Here is a 16952-nt window from a genome sequence, read left to right on the forward strand (position 1 = left end):
CCCTTAAACCCGTGCACCTGACGCGCATGTGAAAATATATTGTGAGGGTTTGGGAGCTCCTCGTGCAATCCAGCCCAGTTTAAATCCAGGACGGATCGTAGGCAGGCCGACTTGAATGCTTCAGCCAGGATGTAAGGACGAGCAGGATGCTGTAGCCGCCACTAGGAACTCAACAGCCGCCTCTCACGCACGTGTCCCCGTGTCCACCTGCAGATCCTCTTCATCTACATCGATGTGGACAACTCTGAAACCTGCGCATCCTGGAGTTCTTCGGGCTGAAGAGGAGGAGTGCCCCGCAGCGCGCATCATCATGCGAGGAGGAGATGTCCAAGTACAAACCTGACAGCAACGACCTCAGCACGGAGAACCTCATTGCTTTCTGCAGGTCCTTCCTCAACGGGGCGCTCAAGGTACTGCTCTGAGTGGTGGGGGGGGAGGGGAGGAGTTGCGGTGTTAGGGGTGGTGGGGAATTTTGGCAGCGGTATTACTCAGTTGAGCTGCTGGGTCGGGTGGGTTGGGTTGCCGCTGTGAGGGAAGGGTGTTGAACAGTCACACCCTGCTCTTCACACCGTCTTCCACACTCGACTGTCCACTGTTGGTTGGGCGCGGGGGAGGGAAGGCGTGGTGTGTCGACTTGAGCCGTCTCTCACGAACGCCTCACCCCCACCCCACAATCTCCTGTTACCCCCACCCAGGCGCACCTCATGAGTGAAGACATCCCCGAGGACTGGGATAAGAACTCCGTGAAGGTGCTCGTGGGAAGAACTTCGAGCAGATCGCCTTCGACGAGAGCAAGAACGTGTTCGTCGAGTTCTGTACGTGGCCCCTCCCCCACCTCCCACACTCGCACGGCATGGTGGTGGGACATCACGAGAGGTCCCGTAGTGGGGTGGTAGGTTGATACAGTGGTTAGGGTGACACGTGGTAGGATATCACATGAGTCCCGTAGTGGGGTGGTAGGTTGGTGCAGTGGGTAGGGTGACACGTGGTAGGATATCACGTGAGTCCCGTAGTGCGGTGGTAGTTGATACGGTGGTTAGGGTGACACGAGATAGGATATAACATGAGTCCCGTAGTGGGGTGGTAGGTTGATACAGTGGTTAGGGTGACGCGTGGTAGGATATCACATGAGTCTCGTAGTGGGGTGGTAGGTTGGTGCAGTGGGTAGGGTGACACGTGGTAGGATATCACGTGAGTCCCGTAGTGCGGTGGTAGGTTGATACGGTGGTTAGGGTGACACGAGATAGGATATAACATGAGTCCCGTAGTGGGTGGTAGGTTGATACAGTGGTTAGGGTGACGCGTGGTAGGATATCACATGAGTCTCGTAGTGGGGGTGGTAGGTTGGTGCAGTGGGTAGGGTGACACGTGGTAGGATATCACGTGAGTCCCGTAGTGCGGTGGTAGGTTGATACGGTGGTTAGGGTGACACGAGATAGGATATAACATGAGTCCCGTAGTGGGGTGGTAGGTTGATACAGTGGTTAGGGTGACGTGGTAGGATATCACATGAGTCCCGTAGTGGGGTGGTAGGTTGGTGCAGTGGTAGGGTGGCACGAGGTAGGATATCACATGAGTCCCGTAGTGAGGTGGTAGGTTGATACAGTGGGTAGGGTGACACGTGGTAGGATATCACATGAGTCCCGTAGTGGGGTGGTAGGTTGAATGGTTAGGGTGGCACGTGGTAGGATATCACATGAGTCCCGTAGTGGGGTGGTAGGTTGATACAGTGGTTAGGTGACGCGTGGTAGGATATCATGAGTCCCGTCGTGGGGTGGTAGGTTGGTGCAGTGGGTCGGGTGGCTTGGTGATAGGGTGGCAGGGTGGCACAGTAGTACAATGGTAGAGGGTGGTAGGGTGGCAGGGTGATCCAATTGAACACCCTTAAATGTGCCCCATGTGCACATACCTGCTCTTGCCCCTCCTTCCCCTCCCACCCCTGTGCACCCCTGCCTGCCCCAATAGGTCACACGCATGGGTAATGATACTCCACAGCGTTAAATGTCACACAACACAAATAGCGTTTGGGCCAGTGGTGCTCGGGTGGGCGTTTTGGGCCTTACCTGGTAGAATAAAAATAGTGTAGTTGTATTCGCTCTGCAATGAGTAAATACGTGGCGTCTGGCTCGACAATGATGCTGGAGATGTCCAGCGTATGCCAAGGATGTGCTTGTGTCACTTTGAGCTGAATAGAAGAAACAAATCTGTATGAACGAGACCAAAGAAAACGAGAAGCACCAACCAGAGGTCGCAAACGGGTTTTGATTCCTTACCCGTAACCGTACCCGGCCGCACCAGGGTCGCAAACGGGTACCCGTACCTGGCCGGGTACGGGTAGCCGGGTATCGGGTAGGGTACGGGTATCGGGTACCCGGTTGCGACCTCTGGCACCAACACAAACGAGATGGTCAACACGACAAAAAAGCGATCGATTCTTGAGTAAAATTGCCACCGTGAATTATAACAATTTAGAAAATAGCTGGAAGGGGGTCGATCATCTCAGGCCTTGCGTTTAGGATGGCAGTATCCTTCAAACAACCATCGCGTTGCATCACTCGTTTGGCTGCTGCTCACAGCTGCGCCAGCAGGGCGTTTCTGGTTTCCCACGCCGCTTATGGCGACCGTTCCCAAGGTTCCCTCCACTGCGTGAAATTGGGACTCGTGCCGTCGATCGAGGTTTGCGCCGAATGGCATTGGCGCCAGCTGTCATGGGGGGCCAGGCTTCGTCGCCCGTCTCGGCGCGAACCCGGGGAAGGGCGGTGAAGGGTGGTGCGGTGAGAGCCAGCCCTTCGCCATGTGACCATGCCACTGACGGACCGCGCCATGTTTGGCGCGATCCGCTGTTACCGCCACGGCCACCACTGCCGATGGGTTTTACCGACAGCTGGGCACTGCCAGGCGCAAATTCCTGTGCGAGAGTAGTCAGCAAAGTGAGATCGATTTCATCTTAAATTGTGGGCGACGCAGCGCCAAGTGTGATATTCAGATGGAGTGCAGTCAGTCCGGTTAGTGTCATCAGATTCGGAGTGGAGGGTAGAGTTTGCGGTGATTGTGGTTGGTAGTGAAGAGTGCTTCTGGGTCAGGGCCAAAGAGGGTGACCGAGTAGGTACGCTGGCTGGCAGGGAGTAACAATGCTTCGATCGACTAGTCTGGTGGATTCCTACGTTCGCCGTACTCTTATCGAGTCATGTGACTGAGACAATATAATCTTTGCTATTGGTGGATTGATACTTGTTGGCAAATGCCGCAGCACTCAAGAAACGTTGAGGCTCACGGAAGCGCTGAACACTCCGAACAAGATGGAAAATAACAAAGTTTACAAATAATGCAGCATCAATCTTGTGACAATAAATCCTCCCTTTGTCTGTAAGTGTTTTAGATTTGGCGTGCAGGTTATGACAGATCATAACCGTGTGTTAAATTGGCTTCCCCTTACAGCAGGGTATTTTATATGCCCAGTCAGATCATGAATTTTGGCATTTATCTCTTATCCAATATTAATCCAATTTCATTTTACGTTTTACTGTAATGTGTGCTAGGTTACTGGCAAGCTGCCCTGATGTTTGATGTTGCCTCCACATTATTTAATATAGTTTATCCTGTACAACATTTAGAATTGCTTATAGCATTGAGATACTATATAAATTGACATTCTTATTATAATGAATGGGATTGATGGGGCGGCGAGTTAGTTACAGGCCTGGGCACCAAGTCAGGTCTTCCTGAGAGAGAGAGGTGTGTGTATGGAGCCCCCCCGAGTTGGGGTGACCGAGTTAGAACCCTGGCGAGCGACGCGGCGTGTGCCGTTGCCCACAGACGCCCCGTGGTGCGGCCACTGCAAACAGCTGGTGCCCATCTGGGACGAGCTGGGGGACAAGTTCAAGGAGGACGACAGCGTGGTCATCGCCAAGATGGACTCCACCGCCAACGAGGTCGACGGCATCAAAGTGCACAGCTTCCCCACGCTCAAGTTCTTCCCCGCCGCCGCTGGCCGCAAGGTACGTCGCCCTCCGGGCCACGCCGCACTGGATTTTTACTGGGCGCTCGCAAACACCACTTGGCCGTGGTGTTCTTGTAAGGATGAGTGTCACCAGACAGGCGGGAGATCGTCTCTGCGAGTGCGTGTGCGTTAGCGGAGAGCGGTGGCGTAGCAGTTAGCACGTTGGGCTACGAGCCCGGCCACCCGGGTTCAATTCCCGCTTGTGGTGGGCACGTGTGACGATTATCTGAACCGGTCCTGGGCCTCCCCTAGGTCGACTCTGCCTAAAATGAGTACCTGGCACGGTGTGTAAACATCGCCACTCGGGAGACGGAGGCGGCCGGGCGTGGTGTTAGCCACCCCACCTCCATTGTGTGTCGCATTGGCCTTCATAGGTGTTACTCGGCTAACAGTACTTGCTCCTACAGGCTATACGGGGGGGATCTTTACCATTGTATTTACGTGCGTATGTGCGTGTACCTCCACCGCAGGTCGTAGACTATAACGGCGAGCGGACGCTGGACGCCTTCGTCAAATTCCTGGAGAGCGGAGGCGAGGGTGGCGCCGGCGAGGACGTGAGTTGACCCCCGACCCACGGGCGGCAGGGTGGCAGGGTGGCGCGGTGGGAACACCTGCGCGCCCCGTAGCAAGAAAGGGCCCGGGTTCAATTCCCGACTCGGGCACTTTTCTGCGTGGAGTTTGTTTGTTCTCCTATACTGCAAGGGTGCCTGTGCATAGATTAACAAAAACCACACACAATGTAAATGGTATTGGCCAAAATATCCCCAATGATGAAAAATTAGCTGCAAATGACTCCATTGCAAAAACTGGCTCGGTGATGGATTCAAGGGAATGGGGGCGGTCCCCCCCACCTCCAATTAGCACGGTTGGCTACGTATGGTACGAAAGAAGTTCTACATATATACTACCTCTTGAGACCCTGAAAATTGGCACATTATTGAAATTTACCATAGACTGTTTTTGTATTATTGCAGGGCCCTAATTTAAAAAGGTAAAATTTCAGAACCGTTGGCAAATCTGGAAACATTATTGTAACTCCTGGCCATGGCCAACGACAGTCGGCGAATATCTGCACCGGTCTTGGTTCTTGCCCAGGTCAGCGCTGGGGGTGACGAGAGGCGTGGTGCTGGCCACACAGTGCAGGGAAATTCAGTTGAGCAGCACTATGCTCCAACCCGCACTGACCAGCGCGCTGACGTACGGTCGGTTAACCCCGACGACCTGCGGCAGCAGCCTAGGCCGTGAGGGTTAGCGCAGATGGTGGTAATGACAAGGAGGGTCGTGCGTCTACAATGGGGGGGGTCCCCTGTGATTACCACTTGAACGGCTGGTAAACACGGAGAGGAGGGGCGGCTGGAAGCATTGACGCTGCCACGCGCTCATACCGCCCCATGCGGTGCAGGGATGATTGGTGCGTGGGGGCCAGGAGGAGGGAGTTGGGGGAGGGGCCTGGCGAGGAGCAAAAACTGGGGGGTAGCGGGGATATTGGGATATGGGGGTATAGGTGGAAGGAGGGGGGGCCCTGGTGAGTTGAGGGGTTTGGGGGGGGGGGACTTGGACACGAAGCACCAAGGGTCGGCCTCGCGTGCGGCGCGTGGGTCCATTCCTTGTGCGTGTGACAACACGAACCCATTCCTGAGCATGTGCGCTCGCGTATGTGCTTGTATGGGGTCGACTCGTGTTTATCAAATCCCTGGTGCAGTGTGTAAACATCAGCACTGGGGAGACTAAAGCAGCCATGGGTTGGGCGTGTTCGCACATTGCCACCATCAATGCCCTCGTGCCAGGCTAGGTGCACTGTGAGACATGCCGTGCCCGCCTTCATAGGTGCTACTCACGAATAGCACTTGCTCCAATGGCGGCATGTATGTGGTTTACATAGGGGATCTTCGTGTGTGGTGTGTGCACGTGCCTGTCTGTGTCCAATTGTGGCTTGTGCCTGGACCTTAAATTGCTAATGATCTCAGAATTAGTTCTGCGATGTCCGACTCCATGGGCCGTTCTGTAACGTGAAGTGATGAACTGCTCTGTGAGAGTTTGGAATGGATTCTTCGTCTCATCTCTTGACACCGATAGCACAATCAGGGGGATGAAGTTGGCGAATAAGTAAAAATAATGAAATTAAATCTTAAGACTGGTCAACAGTGCTGTTTGAACGGGCGTCGAACGCCACCGACACTGACCTTCCTGTCCCCCTTAACCCCTGACCTAGGAGCTGGAGGATCTGGAGGAGGTGGAAGACGACAGTGATGACGTGGCAGAGGACACCATTAAAAAGGACGAGCTGTAGGCCCCCACGGGGCCCCCCATTTTGTATGAACCTCCCCCTCGTGTGTATGTAAATGTTAGGCCATGGATGTCAAATGCAAAACCCACACCCCTCTTACTGTGCCGTGCTTCAGCCTGTCCAGCCTAGGCCCTTAGTGCCTGGGAATCGTCGCCACCACCACCACCACCACCGTCCCCCGTGACGCCGTCGACCTGGTGTCGGGTCTCTCCGTTGCTTTTCCCCCCCGTGGGCTGGCAAGACGCGTCGCCAAGCCACGTCTGGCCCCTGCCCGCCACGTGTTTCCCCGCGTGGCGTCGGAGATGCCTCCTTGTAAATGAATTCCACGGATTGGGCGCGCGGACGCAAAGTGTCTAGAGCTCGCGGAAAATCCTCGGCGCCCGTTCCCGTCTGCTTTAAGAGAAGAAGAAATCCGAGTCTCTTTTTTTTATTTGTACTGATTTCCTGCGGGGTCTGTTTTGGGGTTTGCCTTCCACCAGGTAATTATTTTTTTATGATTAAATGTAAAAATGTGAACGCTCTACGGAGTGTGGGCCACGTCTGGTGCCCGTCTCCCAATCCGCGGCCTCCCTGGGCATTCCCACCGATTCTTTTCGATTTAACAATCCCTCAATCCCCTCGAGCTTTCAATCCCTTGGCCTCTGTGGCTTCCCGAAAGGAGTTGCCACTGCCTGTGGTTGGTTGAGTGAAACGCCGCGTGCTTCGTATTTTGTAAACGTCTCTCTGCTTTCCCTTACAACCGAGTGAAAGTTTAACGCGCGCGCGGTGTTCCACACGACCGGCTGCTGACCCTGGTGATGGATCGTAGTGGAGCCCTTCTCTCGGCCTCCAGGCGTTGCTTGATGCCACCTAAAACGAAATTACTGCGGAGTGGAATGCTCCACACAGCTCCATATCTGCTCCGCCCCGGAGGGAGAGGTGCGGGGAAGACGCGGGTCTCCATGAGGCAGCGTTGGCTGCATAATTTAACAAGTTGGACTAATATAAAACTCGTTACCCTACCCCGTCTCACCGTGCTCTACCCCCTCGCTCACTGCGCCTCTCTTGTAAACTTTGTAACAGCGCAGAAACTTCTGGCTAGGTTGCGGGTGTTGTCCGGGGTGTTGTGTTTCATTATGGCTGTGCCGTCTGTCCAGGTGTGTTCAGGGATGTGTGCGGGTGTGTCCTTTTGCGCTTGTTTGTGACTGTACCTCCGTGCTTATACACACGTGTGTGTCTGTACGTGTACCTGTCTTTGTACCAGGTGTGTGTGTGCGCGTGTGTGTGTGCGCGCCACATTGGCCCGGTGTACCCGTGCGCGTGTACATGGCAGTAACTTGAGGCGGGTTACGTCGTTTGTAGGGGAGCGTAGGGGGGGGGGGGGGTTGGGGTGGGGGTCGCTGTTCGCGATGCAAATAAAAGGGAACAGCAACAACGACATCACGTGTCTCGCTTCTCGTGCTTTCTTGCCGGGGCTTTCAGTTGCCAGGGTTTGATTTCACGTGACTTTGTTTCTCCCAGTTTTACGTATCGCTTGGTGTCGCTCATCACGTGGTTGTGTTCCACAGTGGTGGTTTTATCTCGCGGTTTATTCCCACATCGCCTACGACGCACCCGGACCAGACCTCGTCGGGTCTCGGAAGCGAAGTCTGATTGAGCCTGGACTTGCCACACACACACAGGTGTGGTGGCCACACACACAGCTGTGGCTGCTGTGAGGGCACGTGGTGTTGTGCCACAGGGCAGTGCACAAAAAGCCATTGCTGGGCTGTTTGTCCATGCGCTGACCAAGCCTCGGGGAGACACGCGAGGGCCTTGCCTGCCTGGCCTGGCCCAGAGGAGAAAGATTTCCGATGGTTTGAGTGAACGGGGATTTGGTTTATGCAAACAGTCGGCCGAGCTGGACGCTGTTGCTCTTGTAAGCGAGTCTGAATCTTATTTAGACTGGAGGAATCCGATGAGTTATGACTCTTTTTCACAGATGTCCAGTATGAGGGTGGGTCAACAACTTAAAACGGAAAACAAAAACGATAGGAGTGCAAAAACAGAAAAGGGTGAGCTAGTCACTTTAAAAGTAAATTGTCAGATTTATCTACAGTTTGGGCAAGGCAGTAAAAACAACCAAACGGTCCCAGGCCACAAAGAAAAAAACACGGTAAATAAAAAATAGGACCTTTAATATTGAACTATCGATAGTTCAATCAAAGTTACAAATCGCATTTAGAAAATCATCATCGTGTCGAGAGTCTGCTGTGAAAAGGAGACGGGAGAGAGGTTCAGGATTGGAGCTCGGCACGCAATGAAGCCATCGCTCCCTTTTCATGCTGCAAAGATCGCTCCAGTTGTTGCAAAGCTAAAACCACGACCTCCCCCAGGCTTTGACGAAGACCGCTTCTGTCGCGATCGAAACGTCGCGGGTTATTTTTGCTTTAATTTTAGAATTTATTTTTCCTAAATTTTAATTTAAGTAAATTTTTTATTTTCTATCTCCGTGACTTTACCGAAAGAAGCAAGAATATGGATGATATTGGTCGCGAAGGCCTACTACTGCCACGTGTGTGTCTATCCCCCACCCCCCCGCGCCCGAGACACCAAACCCTTATGAGGTCAACCATCCCGGACGGAGACCACCGCACCGACCCGGCATTGAGTATCGAGACTCCGTGCGGCTTTCTTGAGTAAACAGAGCGCCAGGATGATTATTTATGATTATTATTGGAACAGATAAACTTTAAACAAAGTCCTGGGGGGGGGGGGGGGTAGAACCCACGACCTCCCCTCTCCCCTCCGCCCGCCATCCCTCACCCCCGCCCCACAGCCGCTAATTTGAGCGAGGAACGCAGTCAACACGAGCCCTGGACCCCCCCCTGGGTCTCGGCGGAGGGGCTCCCAGCATCTCTCACAGTGCACCTAGCCTGGCACGAGAGCATTGATGGTGGCAATGTGCAAACTCGGAACCTTGTCCACGCTGGGGAGATCGGGGTAGTGCTCGGGTCACGGGGGGGTACGGAGGATTAGTGCTCGGGCTAGAGATAGGTGTACTGTTCGGCGTAGCATTAGGGGTGGTGAGAGAGGTTGTGGATAGGGTTCAATTTCAAGTTATTTATATTAACATTGCGTCACGTAATATTAAAATACATCTGCGCGCATGATGATGATGATGAAATGGATCACCCTCACCACGCTCACCAACAACAACCGCCGTTCACCACCACCACCACCACGTGGCGGTAACGGCACGACGGCGCTCGTGCCATGCTAGGTGCACTTTGAGGCCACGTGAAGTGTCAAAGGGCCCCCTGGCAAGGAGGTCACGGAACGGACCCAGGTGCCGGTGGGTTTGACCGACCGAGATGGCCGGGCAGATGCATCGGCCGCGCTCCCCACTGCGCCAACTTGCTGCGGGATTTATTTTTTCCGCCAGAGCGCTCGTTGCTGTGAGCTCTCGCTCTTCTGCCCTCCGCCGTTGCTGGAGGGCGACTGCCTCCAACTCCACCAGTAGCTTCCTTCACGAGCCTCTCCTCCACAGTTATCGGCAAGGCCACTCAGCTCCGCATCCTCCTGCACCGCATCAGCTGCCGTCCCTTCTCCAGCGCCGTGCCCGTTTAGCTCCCCTCTATCCGGCCGAACAGAAGCTGCTTGGTCGTGCGGTGTCGTCTGGGCCATGGCGAGCTCACCCTGCTCATCCTCACAGCGCTCACCCTCACTCACCCTGACCGCGCTCACCCCACGAAACCACATTCACACCTTTATTGACGACGAAACTCTCTCTCCCAACACCCCTCCCACCACTCGTACTCACCCCACGAGCTCACCACCCTCAACCCATCCCCTCTCTTCCCCTCTCCCCCCTCCCCTCCGCATCCCCCGCGGCGTTCGCGCTACTCTCGCTCCATCATCGGCGTGGAGTTCGTGCCCGCCCTCCCCCCACCTCCCCCCACCCCCCGTTCTGGCCCCCCTATAAGAGGGGACCTGACCCCGCCTGCCCGGAGAGGGGAGCTAGGGGGTGCGGGCAGCGAGGATCGCGCACAGGAGACGAGAGGAGAGAGCGACTCGACGCGCTCTCGGAGCGACGCTTTTGTGATTTGTTGTTGTTGTTGTTGCTCTGCTCGGAAATATATTTGCTTTAACACAAAACAAAACAACATTCGTCGGAGTCAACTCCCGCAGCAGCAGCGGCGGCGGCGGCAGCGGCTGCGGGAACAGAAAGAGCAGCGGCAACTCAAGGATCGTCAGTGTCATCAGCAGGACCATCATCATCATCAGCAGCAGCAGAAGCAGGGACATCAATCAGAAACAGCAGCGCAATTATCAGCGTGCTGCAGCAACCCAAGGCAGCGGGAGCAGCAGCAGCGGCAGAATCATTATCTGCAGAGTCATCCTAATCAGCAGAATCATCATCATCAGCATCATCAGCCGGTGAGATGGCGCTCTACCTGGGCGTACGGCAGTACCACGTCATCGGGGATTACGGCGCTCGCTTCTCGTTCCTGAGTCGCGGGGGGGACTCGGGACTCAATTCCCCGGGGGGCAGGAAGAAGACCAAGGGGACCGGCTCTCGACGCGGCTCGGTCGCCTCCTCGTGCGGCCCCGAGCGCACCGACTCCCCCGCGCCGCTCAAGAGCGTGCGATTCACGGCCGACGTGGAGTTCCTTGACAACGTGAGGCAGGGAGACGTGGAGCAGGTGGAGGCTTTCGTCAAGGGCGGGGAGCTCTCCCTCGACACCATCAACACGTCCGGTAGGCATCTCTCATCGCCCCGGCAGTAACGACGCCTCGTGTGCCCGAGCCTCGCGCTTAGAAGCATCATCAGCGTTCTCGGCTCTCTGTGTGCCTCTAACGCAGAGCCCCGCATTTAGAAGCATCATCAGCGTTCTCAACTCTCCGTGTGTGGCTCTAACGCAGAACCTCGCCGCTAGAACCATCATCAGCATTCTCTGCTCTCTGTGTGTGGCTCTAACGCAGAGCATCGCCTCTAGAACCATCATCAGCATTCTCGGCTCTCTGTGTATGGCTCTAACGCAGAGCCTCACCTCTAGAAGCATCATCAGCGTTCTCGGCTCTCCGTGTGCCTCTAACGCAGAGCCTCACCTCTAGAACCATCATCAGCGTTCTCGGCTCTCCGTGTGCCTCTAACGCAGAGCGACAACCGCGTCTCGTGTCGGGGACGCGGCTGCAGAACCGGTCTGAGGCAGCGGCGCCAGGGCACTAAATCAGGAGCGGCAGACGTCATCGCGACGCTGCTAAACTTAAGTGCGAAGATTGCAAGTTCCCCCGTTAGCGAGACGTGAAACTACCTCGCAACCACTGCTGAATACACGACAATATCATCATCATCACCATCATTACCACCATCACCACTATCATAACCATCATCAATACATACACGCATCTAAAATCCATCCAAAGCGACTAATCCGCACACAAAAAAGTACAGTGAATACAAAATAAAATAAAAAACAAACCACGACGTTTCGATCGCAACACCACTGTGTTGCGATCAAAACGTCGTGGTTTTATTTTATTTTATTTAAATTATTTTTATTCGCTTTATTTTTATTATTATGTTTCTATCTACGTGACTTTACCGAAAGAATCAACGAATATGAATTCCTTCAGTCACGAAAGTTTTAAGTCAAAATTTACGCCACACGACTAAACCACAACTCTGACTTATACCATTTACACATTTAGCAGCGGCTTGGGGAGGCCTCCATCCAGCAGTGGGTTGGCCACGGCTGCTGCTGCTGATGATATCAAGCATCTGATCGTGACGTAATCATCTTTGTAGTTTCTCACTCACGAAACGCAGGCGACACCACTGCACCACGGAGCACCGATTCTGCGAGATGCCCCATCAGCGAGAAACCACGCGGCACGCAGTGGATGGGTCTCAGTTGTGCAATCATTGGTGGCCGGGCTAAGGCCGTTCAACCGAATCGGAACGTTGTCACCACCCCAGACCCATGCGCACATCTCCTTCACAGATGGAAAATTAAACGCACGAGCCGCAGTGATGCGATTGTTGCCATGCAACACAAACTACGGACCGTATATTGAACCCGTAGAGGCACATCGGGATACGCGGAGACTCCTCGAGATACACAGAGAGGCACGGAGTTCTAATAAAGACAAATCACCGTGCGATTGTGGCCGTGCAACCAAAACTATGAACCGCAGGGTAAACCCACCGTGATCTGCGCTTCCTTCAACGGAGGAGGATCGGCAAAAAACGACATCAACTCTTCTCTCTCTCTCTGCTGAAGCCCTCTCGTGTGACCAGCAGCAGACCTCGACATTGGCAGAGAGCTCTGAATATTATGCTGCTGTTGCTGCTGCTGCCGTGCACAAGAGGAGAATAGAAACCGGGCAGAGTCCACGAGTGCGCGGCAGCAGAGAACGCGGATTTGAACCCAGGCTCCCAGTGGAAGGTGCCAAAAAAATATTCGATAGCAGCATCCTTAGAATTGACGCCGCTCACTCAGCTCTGGCGAGTTCGCATGTGTGAGTGTTTTGCTGAACTTCTTTCGCACCGTACGTAGCCGATCGTGTTTATCCGAGGTGCGGGGGGAAGGGCATCAAACTTATACACAGTGCGAAAGAAATTCGTTTTCCTCTCTTAGTTGATTTAAAAGTGGATCGCTCCAGTGGCTTCCTAATATCGGAAGGAAGAGCGTTCCAGACGGCCGCAGAAGCGCGTTTGAAAGCGCGCGATGCGGTGCCCTGTCTTTGTTCGAAACTTTACAGCACATCATCACAATTCAAACCCGGCACATTCAACCGTTCGTGGCCTCAACAGGAAACATTTGCCGTAGATGCGTTACGAGAGAAGGGCACACAAAGCGAAATCGCTTAGAATAGACCACGCAAGACACGATCTACCGCACGTGCCAGCGCCTGCCCAGTGCGCGCACATTACAGACAAGTGCGCACACAGTGCACCCACGCTACTCACACAGTGCACCCACGCTACGCACACAGTGCACCCACGCTACGCACACAGTGCACCCACGGTACACACACAGTGCACCCACGCTACGCACACAGTGCACCCACGCTACGCACACAGTGCACCCACGGTACACACACAGTGCACCCACGGTACGCACACAGTGCACCCACGCTACGCACACAGTGCACCCACGCTACGCACACAGTGCACCCACGCTACGCACACAGTGCACCCACGGTACGCACACAGTGCACCCACGTTACTCACACAGTGCACCCACGCTACGCACACAGTGCACCCACGCTACGCACACAGTGCACCCACGCTACGCACACAGTGCACCCACGGTACGCACACGCTACGCACTACGTTGTCCCACGTACGACCGCAAAGCCGCATGTGGAGTGAATTCAAACCGCATATAATGTAGCGGATTTTGGGCAGAACTGCGCGAAATGGCACAACGCGAGCCCGAAATCGAGAGAGGGACACCTGCAATAGGTGACGTTTTGGGAGCTTGCCCTTCTTCATAGCGCTCCTATAACCGACTGTTGAGCCCAGCTCTCTCGCCCTTTTCCAGAGCATCATTAAGAGTGGCCACCCACTCGCGCTCGCCTCGCGAAGGTAAAAGCGCCGCGCAGAAACCGCTCTCGCAGGGCACGGTCGCGATGTCCTCCGCCTGAGCGCGCCTGTGTGCGGGTTCGTAGGGGGAACGGTGGCGCGGCGGTTAGCGCACGACGCGACGAACCCGGCAAAAGACCCGAGTTCGATTCCCGCTCACGGCCAACATCGGTGACTGATATCTGAACCAGGTCCCGGGCCTCCCCTAGGTCGACTCAGACTCACATGAGTAGCCTAGTGTGGCGGCGTAAGCATCGGCGCTGGGGGAGACAAAGGCGGCCGGGCGTGGTGCTGGCCACCCACCCCCTCGTGTGCCGTGACGGCCTTCATAGGTGCTCGCTGACAGCACTTGCCCCAGTGAGCGGTCTGTTGAAGGCTATACGGGGGGGCAGGGGGGTGGGGGGAAGTCTCTGCCTTTGTACAATTCGTGCACGCAGACACGAGAGAGTGAGCGACACCCGGGTGACCCCCCCTCGTGACAACCCCACGTGTACACAGGCATGGCGGCGCTGCACGAGGCGTCTCTGCGTGGCCACGTGGAGGTGGTGGAGGCGCTCCTGCGAGGGGGGGCACGGATGGAGCTGCGCACCGAGGGGGGGGTCACGGCGCTGCACCTCGCCTGCTCGCAGGGCCACACGGCCGTCATCAGGTAGGCGCGGCAGAAGAAGTCGCGCAAATCGGGGAGACCGTCGTGGGCTCCCGTCATGGGAACGGGGAATGTCCATCGGACACCATCAGTATGAGCACCAGTATCGTTGTCACCTTCGACATCATCATCAGCATCAGCAGCAGCAGGAACAACAACACCACCCACCACGTTATCAAGAATCCCATCATCATCACCAGCAGCAACAACACCACCCACCACGGTATCAAGAATCCCATCATCATCAGCATCAGCAGCAACACCACCCACCACGGTATCAAGAATCCCATCATCATCAGCATCAGCAGCAACACCACCCACCACGGTATCAAGAAACCCATCATCATCAGCAGCAACAACACCACCCACCACGTTATCAAGAATCCCATCATCACCAGCATCAGTGGTGTGGACGAGAAGACTCCCTGGAGCTCCCCCAAGTCGTGGAGCCAACAGCCGCTCCTTCCCATCATCATCATCATCAAAACTCCTCCTCACTCCCCACCTACACCTCCTCACTCCCCACCTACACCTCCTCACTCCCTACCTACACCTCCTCACTCCCCAGCTACACCTCCTCACTCCCCAGCTACACCTCCTCACTCCCCAGCTATACCTCCTAATCTGTGCCCCCCTTACCCCCCCCCCCCCCCCCCCCGCGTAGACATCTTCTCCGGAAGGGCGCGTCCCCCGTGGCGCTGTCCGAAGGCGGCGACCTCCCCGAGGACCTCCTGCCCCGGGGCCGCTCCGACATCCGGCAGATGCTGCGCGCGGCGCGCAGGGGAGTCTTGCCTGACGACTAAAGGGGTCGCAGGGACCCCCCCCCCCTCTCAACGTGCCCCCCCCCCACCCCCCCTCCCCGGCGCGAGGGGTGACCCCTGCGAGCGGGGGGCCAGCCACGTGCGGGGAGCGCGCTCAGGGACCCGGGGGACCCCGCTCAGGGGATCGCTTGAACCCCGACTGAGAAATCGGATCGAGGGTTTCAGATCCGGCATGAGGATCACGGGCCCAAGTCCAGCGTCTGGATCGCGCGGAGTGGAGTCGGGAGGCGACTGGAAGCCACGGGCTCCAATTTACAAGACTCGGACGCGAAAGTCTGGATCAAGGACTCCTCGGATCCAAGAACTCGGGAATTCTGGACACGGATCGAGAATTCATATTCAGGAGCCCCTTGCGGTTCCTGCCAGTGGAGATCCCGAGAGGACCCCCTGAGTTCCAGGGGGTACCTGCACACCCCCCCCCCTTCTCTTTCCCAAGGCCCACCGCCTCAAGCCTCACCCACACCCCCCTCATCGGGGGGTGAACTACCCCCCCCCCCCTGTAGCTGCGTCGCGTATATATTTTTGTACAGGGCTGGAGATTGTCAACGTTTCTGTCGGTAATGTTTCCATCATTTTAAATAAAATCGCTTTCATTCAGCCGAGGGTGAGCGGGCGGATTGTGAGTGCCGTTGTTGAGTGGGGGCAGACGAGTGAGTGGGATGCTTGCAAAGACAAAGATCCCCCGTGTAGCCTACACAGGCCGTTGGGGCAAGTCCTGGCCAAGTGCTGCGAGCTAGTACCTAATGAAGGCCGGAACGACACGGCACACGAGGGAATGGGTGGCCAGCACCACGCCCGGCCGGCCGGCCGCCTTTGTATCCCCAGTGGCGATGTTTACACACCCCGAACCAGGTACTCATTTGAGGCTGAGTCAACCTAGGGGAGGCCCGGGACCGGTTCAGATAATCGTCACTGATGTTGGCCGCGCACACACACGCACACACACATTCACACACATGCACACACACACGCACACACACATTCACACACACGCACGCACACACATTCACACACATGCACACACGCACACACACACACATGCACACACACACATTCACACACATGCACACACACACATGCACACACACACATTCACACACACGCACACACACGCGCACACACACACATGCACACACACACACACGCGCGCACACATTCACACACACGCGCGCACACACATTCACACACACGCACACACACACACGCACACACACATTCACACGCACACACACACACATGCACACACACATTCACACGCACACACACACACGCGCGCACACATTCACACACACGCACACACACACATTCACACATTCACACACACGCGCGCACACACGCACACACACACACGACAAAAGCCACAATTCTCCAGAAAGTGGTGACGTCCCCGCGGCGCTTGTGCCAGGCTAGGTGCACATTGAGGCCACGTGGCGTGGCTGACAGAGACAGCCACGCCGCTCCCCCGTGCCGCGGGGGAGTGGCGCCGCCTGGCGGCCGCGACGGGAAAAGCGCCTCAAGCACGACCTCGACTCTCTCTCTCTCTACCCCCCTGACTCTCTACCCCTGACTCTCTCTCTCTCTCCACCCCTCAACCACGACCCCGACTCTCTCTCTACCCCTCAACCACGACCCTACCTCTGACTCGA

General features: G+C 55.8%; 1 protein-coding gene and 1 pseudogene across 1 annotated transcript; both read left to right on the forward strand.

The window, feature by feature from the left end:
* LOC133347846 (protein disulfide-isomerase-like) overlaps positions 1 to 6984 on the forward strand; it is an 18329-nt pseudogene extending 11345 nt beyond the window's left edge.
* Positions 6985 to 10266: 3282 nt separating this feature from the next.
* LOC133345799 (protein phosphatase 1 regulatory subunit 27-like) lies at positions 10267 to 15903 on the forward strand. Its single transcript, XM_061556784.1, has 3 exons — positions 10267 to 11006; positions 14338 to 14488; positions 15150 to 15903. Exons 1-3 carry the CDS (start codon positions 10691 to 10693, stop codon positions 15286 to 15288), a joined length of 606 nt encoding a protein of 201 aa, XP_061412768.1. The 5' UTR covers positions 10267 to 10690; the 3' UTR covers positions 15289 to 15903.
* Positions 15904 to 16952: the final 1049 nt, after the last annotated feature.

Source organism: Lethenteron reissneri, chromosome 3 (assembly GCF_015708825.2).
Source record: "Lethenteron reissneri isolate LAM-NWPU_2019-01 chromosome 3, ASM1570882v1, whole genome shotgun sequence".
Lineage (NCBI taxonomy): Eukaryota > Metazoa > Chordata > Hyperoartia > Petromyzontiformes > Petromyzontidae > Lethenteron > Lethenteron reissneri.

Bases quoted from the DNA above. Each gene is read 5' to 3' on its own strand.
- LOC133345799 (XM_061556784.1), top strand. From the start codon at position 10,691: ATGGCGCTCTACCTGGGCGTACGGCAGTACCACGTCATCGGGGATTAC. The intron at 11,007-14,337 runs GTAGGCATCTCT...ACGTGTACACAG, and splicing joins CGACACCATCAACACGTCCG to GCATGGCGGCGCTGCACGAG. The intron at 14,489-15,149 runs GTAGGCGCGGCA...CCCCCCGCGTAG, and splicing joins GGCCACACGGCCGTCATCAG to ACATCTTCTCCGGAAGGGCG.